This window comes from Tympanuchus pallidicinctus, unplaced genomic scaffold, assembly GCF_026119805.1.
Source record: "Tympanuchus pallidicinctus isolate F22 unplaced genomic scaffold, pur_lepc_1.0 scaffold12, whole genome shotgun sequence".
Classification (NCBI taxonomy): domain Eukaryota; kingdom Metazoa; phylum Chordata; class Aves; order Galliformes; family Phasianidae; genus Tympanuchus; species Tympanuchus pallidicinctus.
In genome coordinates, this window is record NW_026294637.1 from 12,353,613 (window position 1) to 12,366,808 (window position 13,196).

Genomic DNA, 13,196 nt, shown 5'->3' on the forward strand with positions numbered 1-13,196 from the left:
CTCCCAGTACAGCAATCTCAATTAACTCCCTGGCTGGAAATAAGATGTGCTTTTAGCTGCTCAGGAAGCAAAACGAGTTGCTTGGCTGAAAATTATTTCATAAAAATGTGAAATTATATGTTTGTATTACTGGAACTTGTATCTCATATGACAAAGATTTTAAACACAAGAACATAATTTCATAAAAGATGAAAAACACAGCACAATACCCACTCATTTCACACACTCCCCGTTGCCTCTCTTACCACGTTCAAACACAACTTTCCTCAGCCACACAATACACAGGTAGGCGGTAGGAGGTTTACCAACTGATACAGCACATATTCAAGTTCAGAACAGAACCATGAGTTATTATTTTACAGGGCAATTAGCACTGACAAGTAAATGTTATTTTCAATACTTTTGAAAGGCTTCTCTAACCACACAGTTGTAGATAAACTGTTCACAGATTAAAACAACAGAGTATTTATCTCGGTACTGATGAACACTGCACAAACACTGCCATGGTAAGCAAATACCTCTGCTTAACATGAGTTTCCTTTCTATCAAAATAATCCTGAGCATTAGGAAAAAACAGTCAGAAGTGTGATTTATTCAGCAGCTCAATCATCATCCCTGTAAGTCAAATTTGAATTTCAGCAGCTCGGGAAGATGGCAGTTTCAACTCCAGGCTGGATGTGATCACCATTACTACTTTCCAAAGGGCAGTAAGTCCTACATACAAGTCAGCATTGCTAAGTTTAGATGTCATCTGCACTGTAATTTTGAGGAGACAGACTTTAAGAAGAAATTAAAAAAACACAGTCTTGCATTCATAACAAACTGAACAATTTTCCCAAAGACCAGAGTGAAAATAAATCTTCTCCATTGCACTGAAGAAAAATAATACAACCTCCTCTCCATCCTGTTACCATTACTATACACTCTTACCTGCTTTTACCACCAGCGAAGAACAGAAAAAACAACAAATGTCTAGTACCAACTTCTTCTATCAGGAAAAGGGAAGTTACACTTTCTTTCTGGATAACAAAGAATATATCTCAAATAACATACTTTATTTTTCATCCCATTGACAAGGTTTTCTCAAATTAGATACCTGTAATTACTGTCCAAACCATTATCCATCTTATTTTGTATTATAACAACAAAAATTCAAACTCTAAGTGTCCACTATTTATTAAAATGTATTTTTCTTCAATTGCAAGCACAGCTCCAAGTGAAGCCAGGCGAAACAGTAAGCAACTGCTAATTGCTGAGGAAATTACAATAAGAAATACAAGCATTTTAAGAGTCTTCTTCCATGGCCACATCCTCTTGTAGTTTCTGCACCATTTTCTCCTCCAGTTGTTTCGGTTTGCCTTCAAAACAAATAAATATTAAATTTAAAGATGCCTCAACAGGTCCAACAGACACTATTTAGTGATCAGTTGTTTAGCAATAAAGCCATCCAGCTTAGAACTATTTATTGTTAATTGCCATCACCATCAAAAGTTATCAAATAATTGCTATAATAGAAAAGCTGATACCATTTTATACAACATCTAAAAGTCAGTCAATGTATTCTTTCATCTACTATGACAAGATTTGATATAGCTAACAATGCCTAACAGAATCTTGCATAGAAAAAAAAAACATTAATTTTAAGAGACTTCTGTGCCTTCACACATTCGTTACATATGAAGATTTATATTTAAGCCCTCCTGAATGCTGCACTGGGTGGTAATAATGTTAATTCTGAATAACAATTAAAAAAACCCTGCAAGATTGACATTCAATTTTGCTCTCTTTCATCCAAGAGACTGAAGAGGAAAAATGTTGTTTGAGAAACAGATGCACTGTATGTTATTATGCATCATTCACCTAACACAAGCAAAGACAAAAAGCAAATAAAAACATTAAGTATATCCTAACAAAAGCCCATTTCACACACATGCAATCATGCACTGTGTTAATGCAAACATATAATTTGAAAAGTGTAACAGAATTCTAGTAAACACCCAATAATATATCCCACTTGCAGCTGAGACAAAATCACTAGTAATTTTTATAGAACAAGAACTAATGGATATTTTATTCCAACTTCTATTACTGTTTCATTAGCTTTGTTGTTTTTTTCTTTAATAAATATTTTTAAATTCACTTTTATCAATAAATCTAACAAACCAGTTCTTGTCGTAAGAGGTTTGGAAAGCAGAAAGCAGAGGAATAGGTATCCACAACTGAAAGCCAATTTAAGAATGCAGTTCACAAACAATATATGAAATTTTACATGTAGTAGGCAGAGATTTTAGTGAAAATTAATAAAACTATCATTTTATTAAAAAAGCTAAGATTACATTGTAGAAGAAGTGTTTCAACACAGAGAACTACAAAGCATCTACATTTTCACAATTAGCTAACAAAAGCAATTTATCTACTGTATTTTCTATCAGTCAGTAAGTGGGAAGAGCTATTTTCTACATTCAGTAGCTATCTTAATTCTAAAAAAATTGTGTATGGTTATTTATCAGTTGAATAAGACATAGCAAAAAACCAAGCCCTGCAATATCAATCACAAAATGACATACACCTGTTAGCCTAAGCAAACCAGGTCCATCAAGCTCTTACCTGCATGTGGAGCACGAAGAAGGTGGATGTTCTGTTTGACTTCTTTGATGTCTTCTGCCTTCTGCAATTCTTTGCTCTTCTTTAATCTATCAAGGAGAGAAATCACATTACCTTCAAGGTGGTGGTGCATGTTTTCCATTTAATGCAAATAAATGTTTAGCTGAAGGAACACAGTGGCTAAAAACTCTTGTAAGGAAACAAAGGCAAACATTATTTGAAAACTTATTCAGACGTAAATTGGACAGAAGATCAGAAAGAAAAAATGTCAGCACTGTATTAACTCTTACCAGAAATTTGTGTGAGACTCCAAACCACAATGAAACACTCTGCTACCACTGAGCATCCAAAAGCTACATTTTCTTTGACAACCAATATAGCACATTAGTTAGGTAGCAGAGCAGAGTCCACTCAAACTATTTTTGTCCCATTGCTTTGTACAAAGCAAAACAAAGAGCCTTTTAAAACTCTTGTTCATGATTGCTCTGGAAAGACTGAATTTCTAATGCAGATGTGCAAGAGCTCTCATAACACAAATACATTTCCTCACCTGTTCATAATAAATCTAGCTTGGCGTTTTTGCTTTATTTCCTCCACCCTCTTCATTGCATCAACTGAAAGAAAGCAGAAGTGGCATTAAGTGTGCTCACATACATGCAGTTGAAAACACGTGTTTTTTTAGTAGAGTGTGTTTCAACTACAAGGAATCATAATTTAAAACTCAGTAATGTTTTCACTTTTATGCCTGCAAATATCTTCCACAGATAAGCATTACAACAGAAGACTACTTGAAATCAGAAGTTACCATCTTCCCCTTCATAGCATTTATTCTTGGCTTACAAAGTAACTCTTCCATTTTATTTGTTTATTTATAAAACAAACTAAAGCAGAATGACTGGGAACAAACAGTGGCACCACAGTGTAAAAGCTTTACACTGAGAGACTCTTGAAAACCTGGAGAACCACTAAGGTTTGTCAAAGACAGCAACTCAAACTAGAGTAATGCCACAGCTTGTTTTCCAACCAGCATCCAAAAAATAAAACCCAGTGTAAGCCCACACCTGTGCACAACTCACATGTGCTCCACGTCTAAAAATCTGGCCATCATTCCAGTAACTTTAAAGAACAATCACTACAAAACGTAAATATTCCAACACGTCTCCTCAAAACATCAAAACATGGTCTTTAGAAGTTGACTGCTCAGCTTTTTTGTTTTTTTTTCTCTCTAAAACGACTCACCAGTCTTGTTCCACAACTCTCTCTGGTATTTTACTGGTTCATTCCTACGTTTTTCAAATTCAAATGAATTGTCCTACATTAAGAAAGAGCAAATGCAAATTATATACAGAAACATATTTAGATCCAAATGTTCTTATTGCAGCACTCAACTATTAGTATTTTTGGTGGTTTGGGGTTTTTTTGTGTGTGTTTTAGAATATCAATTCCTGTATTTTAAAGACCTTCAGAGATTGCTAAACTAGAAGGTAATACATGAAATGTTAGACACTGTAGCAGCAGAAGCCACAGAGATTCATCTGAAGAGACCTATTTACCAAAGCATCCCCTTTGACCATTTTCTTAACAAGACACAGACAACAGAGTTCTACTGTGGAGTAGAAACTACAAAGCAGACCAGACACAGAGAAGGCAAAACTGAACACACACAGAGTCAAGAGCATACAGTGCAGGTCAAACCAGTGTTATTCAACAGCCTCTAGTTTTAAAGAAGTTCAAAAATAAACAATTTCATTTTAAGAATATTGAAGCAATATAAATTCATCTGAAATTGTGAAATATTCTCATCAATGATACCAGGGGGTTTGGGACAGGCTGATGGGAAGCCTATATCTTTTCATTTTATTTGAGGGGGACATACTCAGTTTTACACTGATTTATCTGAGGATTGTTCCCTGCCCATTTACCTTTCTGTAAAGGTAAATGTTTCAAACCAGCTGGTAATCTTCACTGCAGGAAAAGACAGCTCCAACGAAGGCTACGATATGTATTAGTGAGGAGTGGCGTGCAAACACACACACACACACACACACACACACACGCTATACTGCATTTACAAAATGAAAATTAGTTTTACTGGGGTCAGCTTTTACCTATTTATAATACACAGCATCATTTTGTGCCATCAGAAAACACCACAGAGTAAAAAGAAACCCCTTATGAGTACAGATGTTCTAAGTCATCTTACCTGCACGCATATATTACTGCTGCCTCAGCAACTACTGACCAACAAATCACCTTAATTCCAAACACGAGGGGACAGACTGATGCTATCCTCAATCACTCTGAATAAGCCAGTCCCTCAGAAATGCCTTGTGTAATATAAAAAGTTCATCTCCTTACCACTGTCAATTCTTTGCCAGCTGCTTTTCGGAATGCTTTGGTCCATCTGATCTTTCTTGGGTTTCTCTTCTTTTTAAAGTTTTTGTGACATTTTGATTTGCAGAATCTAAATATCTTGGTGGGGCGGGGGGGAGAGGAGAGGAAGAAAAAAGAAACCTTGGGGTCAAATCGCATTGTTCCTGCCCAAATGCAACATAGTATTGAACACTGCAGTTTCTACAACACACAAAAAAAATAATCTTTCCAAAAGTCAATATTTACATTACATTTCAACAGAACTCTATGCAGAAAAACCAAATGAACACATTTCCTTTATTATGTCTACTGATGTATTTGACATTCAGTGCCATGTTAAATACAGCCAGTTTCATGACACGCAAGCCCACTGCAGTTAACGAATGAGGTGATGTGAGACACTCAGTACAACCTGGCCTTTAGAAACTAGATGGGTCTCCTCATCAGGAACCCCAAACAACGCAGCACAACCACGCTTCCAGTGACAAGGTGAAAAAGCTGTAAAACGTGAATAAAGAGAGCAGGCAGAAAGCAGCAAGGGCAGAAGCAAGACGAAAGGAAGATGGACACACCAAGGTCTGAATGTTCAGCAATGCCCTCTGACTACAGACATCACTGGAACATTCATAGTTCAGAAAGAGAAGACGAGGACAACACACAAGGACTGGCATCGCCCACAGTGACACAAACACCAAGAATTTGGTTGCTTCGATAAAGCTTTCACTCGTGAAACAAATTCAAGCACTGTTCTGTTTTTTTCTTTATAAGGTCACTTTCACAGCTGTCAGTGCCATACACAAACACAGCTAAGCTGGTTACAAATAAAATACAGGAGAGTTGAGAGAAGTATCATGTGAAAAAAAAAAAAAAAAGATTAATCCAAACCTGCACTGTAAATCAATAATTCTCTACACCTGTCAGCACTTTTTAGACACAGAGCCATCCTGACAACAAAAAATCCTCACACCTCTCATTTTTTCAGTGTGACAATACAACAACAACATTAGTTTTTTGGGATGCAGCATTAAACCTTTCAGAGCAGCACGCAGGAGGAGCCCTGAGCACACTGTCATGCCTTGGACTGAACTTGCTGACAGCAGTTACAGCACATACCACAGCACTGACTGTTTTCTGTTGTTTTTTCTTGCTCCCATTTCTCTGTCTATTCACAGATCTCTACATACTGCCATGTACAGTTATGCCACTCATCCACAGAAGTAGATTACCTTTTATTTTTGCTCGTGTCAATATATGTGAATTTGTGGGGTTATATCTGGCTTAATAATAAAGATGGACACAAAATCTCTATGCCCAGCTGGAACTATTTCCTTGGCTTGAAAACCAAGAGAAACATTGGCAACACTTGATTTATTTTTCATATCACAGCTCCTTCAAAACCAAAACGTTCTTGTTCCAGTAAGGCTCTACCTTAAACCTATAAGTTTAACCTATAAACCACAAAATTCAATGCATGAAGTAGAATTTTCAAATTTAGTTCAAATTAAACTGCAACCTCGAAGTCAACAACACACGATAGCATAACCTCAGATCCCTGTGGTACTGAATTGAAAAACAATAAAAAACAGTTCCATGTTCATTTTCAAGGTAAGAGACGGAAAACTATCTTCAATATTGTTAACTACCACTGAAAGTACTATTAGATTTCCAGCATTTAAATACCACTAAATGCTCTACTGTTCAAGAAGACTTTTGACTTAACACGGCCTATTAAGGGCATCTATTTCACACAGTGACCTTAAATTGCCTTATATCTTCCAAGTCACTGCTGTATTTTATTTAACCTACGCAGTTCATTTTCAATAATTTAAATCAAAACTGATAAGAAAAAGGATACTGTTAAATATTTGGTGCAATCTGGTAGCATTCATTTCATCCCCTGTACATTACCAAAAAGTGGTGAATAGATGAAGAGCTCCTCACGAAGGGGGTTCCCACTATCACTCAATGAGCTGTACAACAGCCTCAGAGATCAGGTACAGAACAAAGTTAACATAAAGTGTCTGCCATCCTGCCCACGACACACGAGCTGCTGTACATTATTGCACTTCATTATGTCAACAAGCACAAGTTATTTAGTTCTCAAGTTGTAATGAAGTCTTTAATAGATACCAAAGGCTGACCACAGGAATGAATCTGTAACATAACATTTTTTCTCGTTAAATAGTTTCTATTATACCCATAAAGAACTATCAGCTACTTTATTTCATTGCCTATATTTAAATCTCACTCCGCCACTCCAAGCTTATAATATGTTTCTTGAAAGCAGCCTCAGAAATAAAACACTGTACTTCAATTTCATAGCTATGTTATGCCAGACTCACTTTAGGCATCTGGCCATGCTAGCCATGGAAGCATCTTATGTTCATCCAGGTGGTGCTTTCAGGACTGTTAAAGGTGCATAAAAGAAATTTCACGATCAATAGCATTAACTTAATGCAGCATTGGAGGTAGGCAGCAAAACACCGAGCTACGAAGACCCCTATCCTCCATCCCAAACTGCCTCAGTCCAGCCAATGCCTTTTAGTCAGAAGGAGCAGGTAGGGAGATGCCACTGAGATAGGAAAGGAAAAGGGGAAATACAACAGTGGAACGGTTTGTGTTGGAAAAGACCTTAAAGCCCACCCAGCGCCAACCCCTGCTGTGTGCTGGGTGCCCCAGCAGACCAGGCCTCCCAGGGCCCACCCAGCCTGGCCTGGCTTCCGAAGAGATGGAATACAGCACAGTAAGGCCTTAGCAATAGTTACGTTTCTACATTCCCTGCCCACGAGCTTCTCCTGAGCTCTGCCAAACCCGCCGCTCTCACGAGCGCTGCAACCTCCGAACCTCGCGGCCTTCCCCGGGAAAGGCAGCAGCGTCCGGCCGGATCACTCAGACGGGGAGAGACCGTGCCGGTATCGGTTCCGACACGTCGGCAGCGGAAGGCAGCGATCTGGGCGCGCTGCTCCGTTTCAACCCGGGCTCTGCAGTGCCCACCGAGCAAGACGGAGGCTGTGACACCGCGCGCACGCGGCCGTCACACCGACACGAAGCCCGAGCGGCTGTGTGCGTCCTGCTGTGACAGTCGCGTCACATCGGCCCGCTGATCACAGACCTGAGGCAGCGCGGAGCCCGCGGCCCTCCCGGAAAGCACGGGGCCGCCGCCGGAATGGGCCTGAGGCGGCGCACACCGGGCCCGGGCCGACTACGAGTGTCCGTTCCCGCGCCCCCCCGGCAGTACCTTGCAGTCGTTGCGCACGAACATGACGCCGTGGCCCGGGTAAATGGGCCCGGAGCAGAAGTAGCACTTCTCGATCCTCATGGCCGCGCCGAACCGATCCGCAGGCCCAGCCGGAAGCGCTCACTCAGCTGACCGGAAGCGGCGGATCGCGTTCCGCACAGCGCCCCCTGGCGGTCGCTGGGTGCCAACGCCGCGGCGAAGCGGAGTCCGTGCGGGGCCGGCGCGGAGTTGCGGCGGGGCACGGGCGCCCCCTGCCGTGCGCATGGGGTCAGGGCGGCGCGGAAACCCGGAAAAGCCCCAACGCCGCGTGCCGGGCGTGCGGAGAGGCGCCTCCCCCGGGAGCTCTGGGAGCTGGGAAGCCAGCTGATGGGCAGAAATGGCAGAGACGCGCACTCTCGGTAGCTTTATGAGGGAAGGTGTGAAGACAGCACGTTTACAACTGGACGCAAAAACCCAACAGGAGTAAACGCATTTACTTAGGGCTAGGGCAGCTCTGCCTTCCGTTATTTGCAATTGCAGTCCTTTGTTTTCAGGCTGAGTTTTTCGTCCCTGTGACTCAGAGCATACAATTGATGGAAGAGACTGCTAGAGGTCATCTAGACCAAACTCCTGTTCAAAACATGACAAATTACACCACGTGGCTCAAGGCCCCATTCAGCTGAGGTTGTACTGCCTTCAAAGATGGAGATGCACTAACATCTCTGGGCACCTGGTTCAGTTTCTGCTCCCTTGTGGCTATGTGCTCACAACAGCAACTTTCTCAATGTTTACAAATACTTTTTTTATAAATATGGAAGTGTCACCTCTACTCTCTTCTATGCACTGGGCTGCTTGTGGCACCACACAGTAAGCACCAGCTGCCCAGCTGACTGCTGTGGTCAGTGCCAGGAGAGAACAAGCAGCACTGCGGCCAGAGCAGGGAGTTTACGTGCACCTAACCTAAAAAAAGCCTAAAAAAGGCACGGGGACAGGAGCACATAACAGAGTTGAACTGATGACAACCAGAATGCCACAATTCAGTTCAACAAATTCTAACCATGTTTAGAGCAGGAATGTTTAATCATTTTATATTAATAAGAATAAAACATCTGAACGCAAACACTTTCTGAAACCTTCTGTTCTATTACAGATCTCAACATTCTCAGCTAACACTGCATGGAAAAAAGCTTTTCTTGAAAAACCATTTTCCTCATAACATCAAAGTTTTCTTTCTTTCTTCAAAACCAGCAGCAGACTGATAAGAATACTGCAGCTCGCCGTCAATAAGCATTTAACACAACTTCTCATGAGAGCTAAAAAGACAACAAAAGAAGATTGAAGTGTGCCGTAAGATTTAAGGCTTACATCAAAGCAATTTTATGTAGATTCTTTTTATACAGTAAATAGTTACATATAATATGCATGACAAAAATATGACAGTTATAGTATTTAATATCTAATATCCAATCTAAACGTAGGTATCCAAAAGGACTTTATTTTTATTTTTTTAAACAGCATTTCAGTAGTCACTTAGCTCAGAAGTTGGCTGCAATAGTCCTCACTCTCTTCAGGAACTGGATGGAGCTATTAACACAGGAACTTTCATTAAAGTTAATGCATGACAAAGTTCCACTGCAACCCTCTGAAAAGCAAAGAGTTCTATTAAAATAAATTCAGACACTTAAGTACATTGAAATGTATTTGTGTCCTACAGTAGAGTTTGATACTTTACTGGTCAGAAACCTGATGATAACTTCAAAAGGCACTGAGTTAAACTACAGTAACTCTGGTCCACAAGCACTTTAGAATCTTGGTATGATGTAATAGAAAAAACTACATTTATTCAATATAAATTTCTTTCATCTTTATCCTAGCCCCAGAGTAGTCAAATTATATTGCACTTTCAAAATATTCTGTGTAGGTTATGATAAAAATCTAATATTTACATGCTGCTGTTAAAGAAGAATACATTACTTTGTAAAATATTTTAAGAACCAAGTCTTAACACTTATTCTTGCATTCTTAGTATAACCAGAGGCTACGTATAATATAAAGGGCTTTTTTTCCTTATAGCTCCTATTCCAGAAACATTTTAGGTCCTTCAAAAAAAATGTGTCACGTTGCAATTCACGTTTGTAACTGATACAGACATTTGCCTGAAATTGCAGTAGCCAAATAAACAGAGTATTTAAATAAATAAATACATCATTTCTAAATAAGTGTTAGCTTTCAACTTCTGTAAACAAACTGCTGTGGAAAGCCTATAAGAAGACTCAGTTTGGTGTGTTGACTTTAATTGGCAATACTTTCGATTTATACAACATCTGCCAGGGTAGAAAACAAGTTGGTAGGCACATCTTTTAAATCTGTCTGGAAAAAAGAAAAAAAAACACCAACAAAATACTGATTGTTCTTCAGGTTGTCATAAGAATAAATAAGAATGAAGAATAACATGATCCACCAAACCAAAATTGACATTCATGTGATCTGTAAGTGGAGAGGGGGGGAGGAGTAACTCTATTCATTTTTAAGGAAATTGACAAGCCGTAAGTGAATATATGATAGCCAAGATGTACAGGACACAAAAGTTGGCAGCAGAAAATAAGCATTATAAATTTATAGAAATACTGATTTAGACAGAACTGATATCTCAGCTGCATTTCGCCAGAAGACAATCTGTATCTATTCATAATCACTATTCATTTCTCAATCCATATTTGAGGAAACATTCCAAATCTGTGTTTGGTTAAAAAACAAAAAACAAAACAAAACAAAAAAACCTCAGTACAAAGCACTATTTTAGATGAAGTTTTGCTGACATCTACATTACCCTACACTCCTGTTAAAACAATAGCAAAGAACATAACAGATATACACTTACACCACTGACATATCAATATATGTATACATATGTTCTAGAAATTCAAATGATGTCAGGAGGTCTCGCAGGCTCTGTTGACTATATTTTATATAGTACAGTTGTAGTTTAAATGTTCACATCCATGACCTACAAAAAGTGTTCTGCATCCCTGTGCTTCTCTAAAAAGTTTTTCATTCTATGTAAAATATCTTTCTTTTGGCTTTTATCACTAAATACTGATGGTTTGAGAAAATAATGAAAAGTTACTTACAGGCTTTTGCAAAAAATACAAGATTCGCTCTCTATGATTGTCATTGATTGATGAAATGATTAAATGCTTCTGTTAAAACAGACTCAAGAACCATGTTGGTAAGCTTGCTAGTTTGTAGACACTAGGAGTAGTCACAATATCTAATCTAAATGCTTAGTGTTCAGAGTTAATGGAGCCTTCAAGGAGCAAATGAAAATCCTTATTTCAGAAACCTACCTTTTCTTACTGCCCATATATGAAGATTTTACACTTGTTAATTACAAGTCCTCTCCTTCCCTTCCTTCCAAAGTAAAGAATTTAGGGAATATCCAGTACTACACTGAACTGATGAACTTGCTCCATCACTAATAAACTGCACAACTTGCAAACAAAACTCAATGTTGCTTGAGAGGAAAGCAAAAAAATTATTATCAAGAGTTAATAATGCTCATTACCTAACTATGAGATGTGATTTGTCTATAAGTTAAACAGTTAAGCTGCAACTGTACTATAATTAAGCATGTACATTAAATTTAACTGTAGCTGAGTCAACAGCCACATTTGCCTTTTTCTTGCTCCTCACTCAGTTGTTCTGTAGAACTGTGCCCGTTGGAACGCACTACCCCTTCTGGGATCCAGGATTTATCCACACATCGCTCCATGCGCTTCATGATGAGGTCAAGCAATGTATCAATGGCTTTGCTTACATTATTCCCATTAGCTGCACTGGTTTCAAAATATGGTATCCTGTAGAAGACAAAAACCACACATTTGAATCACAGCTTATATTCATAGGAGCATAACCAATACATCACTCTTGCTATATATACTTAGAAATTGCACTAACAGTGTTACTGTTCCTCCTTAGAGACACTAAGTGGTCAGTGGTCTGAAATGCAAAAGAAATTAATTAAATGTCTTACTCTGTTGGTAGAACAAAAGGATGAGCATTAATTTACACCTTGTGATCCACATTTTATGGAGGCACTGGTTGTTACAAAGTGCCAAGGCTCGTTCACCCACGAGAGACACAATTTCTTAATATGGCCTTCTCTGAAGAAGTGTTGAAGAAGTGTTCTTTACCAATTTCTATCTACATCACCAGGGTGTCTGCAAGAAAGGGAGTGCACGTATGCACTCCCCCGGCAGGCAAGGCAAAGACTCTTGATGCAGCATTCTTATCATCACTACAAAAGGCATCGCTGAACTAGAGCAACAACTTACATATTCTACAGTGTCAGCAGCCCCAGTAGGGGAAGACTTTTACTCCTGCAGAAATCTCTCCAGCAGTGAAACTTCAGGGATAAGATACTCTTATTATTATTATTAAATTCAGCAACAACTGCCCCTTTAGCAAACAGTGTATAAGCCCTGTGTAAGCCCTCACCCACAGGAAATAACCATAAACAAACATGACTAAATGCAGACACGCTGCTTGGGAACCCAGATTTTGAGGGAAGCAGAACATGTTGTGATGAAGACCATGTGTATGATATTTTCTCCTCTCTCCTTATTGCTCTAAGCACTGCATTCCTAGCAAGACAGGAAAGCTGCAGACAGAGCTGGAGATAAAGAGATAAAGGAGAAACCACAGAACTAGGGAAACAAACAAAATATATGAGTTTATATCACGTGTGAAAGCATTATCATAATAAAGGAAGGAACAAAGTCAGAAATAAAGCAAGCAAAGCAAGAGAGATGCTCAAGGGAGACTGAAAAGTCAGAGGAAGAAGCAGAAAAAAGTAGGACAAAGGAATAAGAATCAACTTCATCATCAAGGGAATTGGGAAGATGGTGATAAGTTAAAAAAAGTTAAAAAAAGAAATAAACGAGTGTTGATTTCACCCAACTGAAGCTAACTACAGATGTAAAAATAGAAGTACAAGCAGTAG

The 13,196-nt window shown here is 39.1% G+C and overlaps 2 protein-coding genes across 5 annotated transcripts in view; both read right to left on the minus strand.

Annotated features, from left to right (window-relative positions):
* Positions 1-323: 323 nt before the first annotated feature.
* On the minus strand, positions 324-8,356 carry RSL24D1 (ribosomal L24 domain containing 1). The gene is made up of 6 exons (XM_052672640.1): positions 8,216-8,356; positions 4,963-5,076; positions 3,844-3,916; positions 3,155-3,218; positions 2,608-2,693; positions 324-1,358 (listed from the first exon to the last, which is right to left on the minus strand). Exons 1-6 carry the CDS (start codon positions 8,294-8,296, stop codon positions 1,285-1,287), a joined length of 492 nt encoding a protein of 163 aa, XP_052528600.1. The 5' UTR covers positions 8,297-8,356; the 3' UTR covers positions 324-1,284.
* A 1,186-nt stretch (positions 8,357-9,542) lies between these two features.
* The window catches only part of RAB27A (RAB27A, member RAS oncogene family), a 31,910-nt gene continuing 28,256 nt past the window's right edge, over positions 9,543-13,196 (minus strand). For all 4 annotated transcript variants that reach the window (XM_052672637.1, XM_052672639.1, XM_052672636.1 and 1 more), the window contains one exon: positions 9,543-12,051. In XM_052672637.1, coding sequence (XP_052528597.1) covers positions 11,853-12,051 — 199 coding nt within the window. In that variant the 3' untranslated portion in view covers positions 9,543-11,852. The remainder of the gene's footprint in view (positions 12,052-13,196) is intronic.

What these genes read in the sequence shown, in the direction of transcription:
- RSL24D1 (XM_052672640.1), bottom strand. Translation starts at nt 8,296, where the DNA reads ATGAGGATCGAGAAGTGCTACTTCTGCTCCGGGCCCATTTACCCGGGC. An exon ending in TCGTGCGCAACGACTGCAAG is followed by an intron (nt 5,077 to 8,215) that starts GTACTGCCGGGG and finishes CGCCCCACCAAG; the next exon opens with ATATTTAGATTCTGCAAATC. An exon ending in CTGGCAAAGAATTGACAGTG is followed by an intron (nt 3,917 to 4,962) that starts GTAAGGAGATGA and finishes TTCTTAATGTAG; the next exon opens with GACAATTCATTTGAATTTGA.